Source organism: Nicotiana tabacum, chromosome 4, assembly GCF_000715075.1.
Source record: "Nicotiana tabacum cultivar K326 chromosome 4, ASM71507v2, whole genome shotgun sequence".
NCBI classification, from domain to species: domain Eukaryota; kingdom Viridiplantae; phylum Streptophyta; class Magnoliopsida; order Solanales; family Solanaceae; genus Nicotiana; species Nicotiana tabacum.
Genome location: NC_134083.1, coordinates 106820878 through 106823400, shown reverse-complemented (window position 1 = coordinate 106823400; position 2523 = coordinate 106820878). Strand labels below are relative to the sequence as shown.

At 41.9% G+C, this 2523-nt stretch overlaps 1 protein-coding gene across 1 annotated transcript; it reads left to right on the top strand.

Moving 5' to 3' along the window:
• Positions 1-418: 418 nt before the first annotated feature.
• On the top strand, positions 419-880 carry LOC142180069 (uncharacterized). Its single transcript, XM_075250990.1, has one exon. It carries the CDS (start codon positions 419-421, stop codon positions 878-880), a length of 462 nt encoding a protein of 153 aa, XP_075107091.1.
• Positions 881-2523: the final 1643 nt, after the last annotated feature.

Genomic DNA, 2523 nt, shown 5'->3' with positions numbered 1-2523 from the left:
AGCCTAGAAGGTGTGGCATTGTTTCTGTGTGTACACTACATATCTTATATCAAGGATGGAACCATTAAAATACGTCTTTCATAAACCCATGCCTACGGGTAAGTTAGCAAAGTGGCAGATATTGCTAAGTGAGTTCGACATTATCTATGTGACCAAGAAGGCAGTCAAGGGACAAGCATTGGCTGATCACTTGGCAGAGAACCCCGTAGACGTATAATACGAACCATTGAAGACGTATTTTCCCTATGAGGAAGTGTCATTTGTAGGTGCGGATATTACCGAAACATATGATGGTTGGAGGATGTTTTTCGACGGAGCAACCAACTTCAAGGGATTGGGCATTGGGGCAGTCTTAGTATCATAAACCGGTCAACATTATCCGGTATCTGCAAAGCTCAGGTTCCCGTGCACCAACAATATGGTAGAATATGAGGATTGCATCTTGGGACTCAAATTAGCCATCGACATGAATATTCATGAGTTGCTGGTGATCGGAGATTCAGATTTATTGGTATGCCAAGTACTAGGGGAATGGGCTACCAAAAACACTAAAATATTGCCATACCTAAATTCTGTGCAAGATTTGATCAAGAGGTTCACAAAGATAGAATTCAAACACGTTCCGAGGATTCAGAACGAGTTCGCAGCTGCATTGGCTACCTTGTCTTCCATGATACAACATCCAAACAAGAATTTCATCGATTCTATCCAGATTGAGATTCATAAACAACTAACTTATTGCGCTCATGTTGAAGAAGAGTTTGACAGAAATCCATTGTTTCACGATATCAAAGAGTATTTGGAGAAAGGAGAATACCCAGAAAATGCCACACAAACTCAGAAGCGCACGCTTCAAAGATTGGCCAACCATTTCTTTTAGAGTGGAGTAATTCTATATAGAATAACTCCTGATTTTGGATTGCTACGATGTGTCGATGCCAAAGAGGCATCTAGATTGCTCGAAGAAATACACGCCGGAACTTGCGGACCTCACATGAATGGTTTTGTTCTGGCTAAGAATATATTAAGAGCAGGGTATTTTTGGATGACCATAGAGACAGACTGCATCAAATATGTTCAAAAGTGTCACCAATGCTAGGTACATGCTGATATGATACGAGTGCCGCCCACCGAACTCAATGCAACAAGTTCACCCTGGCCCTTCTCTTCCTGGTGCATGGATGTCATCAGACCAATTGAGCTCGCTGCTTTAAATGGACACAAGTTCATTTTGGTGGCTATAGATTACTTTACAAAATGGGTTGAAGCCGCTTCCTACAAAGCTGTGAATAAGAAGGTCGTAGCAGATTTCGTTCGGGATCATATTATTTGTCGATTTGGAGTACCTGAGTCAATCATTACCGGCAATGGTGCCAATCTCAACAATGATCTGATGAAAGCCACGTGTGAAACATTCAAGATCAAGCACCGAAATTCTACAGCATACAGGCCACAGATGAATGGAGCCATGGAGGCCGTCAATAAGAACATCAAGAAGATATTAAGAAAGATGGTGGACAACTACAAGTAATGGCATGAGAAGCTACCATCTGCTTTGCTCGGGTACCGCACCACTGTTCGTATGCAAACTGGGGCAACCCCCTATCTACTACTTTACGGTATTGAAGTTGTTATACCCGCCAAAGTGGAGATTTCTTCCCTAAGAATCATACAAGAGGCCGAGCTCAGCGATGTAGATTGGGCACGGAGCCGGTATGAGCAACTGGCTCTTATTGTTGGTAAGAGGATGAATGCAGTGTGTCACGGTCAACTATACAAAAATAGAATGGCAAAGGCTTTCAACAAAAAGGTTAGATCGAGGCAATTCACACCGGGGCAATTGGTGTTGAAACGGATCTTCCTGTATCGGGACGAAGCAAAAGAGAAATTCTCACCTAACTGGCAAGGCCCTTACATGGTTCACCGAGTACTAACAGGAGGAGCTCTGATACTTGTAGAGATAGATGGATAAATATTGCCAAAACCTATCAATTAAGATGCAGTCAAGAGATATTATGTTTAAGATTATGTTTGCACTACGTCAAAGATCGCCAAGAAGTGTATTGCCGGGAGTATACATTAAACTGGGGCAGAATTTTGAGAAGGTTCCTCAAAATTCAAAATTAAGAAGGACACAATGTCTCAAAGCATGTCACAGTCTCCGATTCGACAAAATTATCTATTTTATGCATCATCACATATTTTTGAAAAATTCATTTTCTGTTGTAGCCAATTGATCCCCAGGGTGACTTGAAAAAGGCAGCAAGCCAAGGAGCAAAGGCGAAATGAAGAATCAAAGGCACGGAGCAACCTTCCCCCCATAACTCATGATTTTTATTTGGGTGCAGGCACAATGGACATAACAAGCATGTCCGCAAATATATACATACAATAAGATCACTAGCTTCACACCGACAAAAGTCGCTAAGCACTGCCCCTATTACATTGCATGAGAGTAAGCATTGTCTTCATTACATTGCATGAGGCTAAGCATTGCCTCCATCATTGCACAAGGCTAAACAT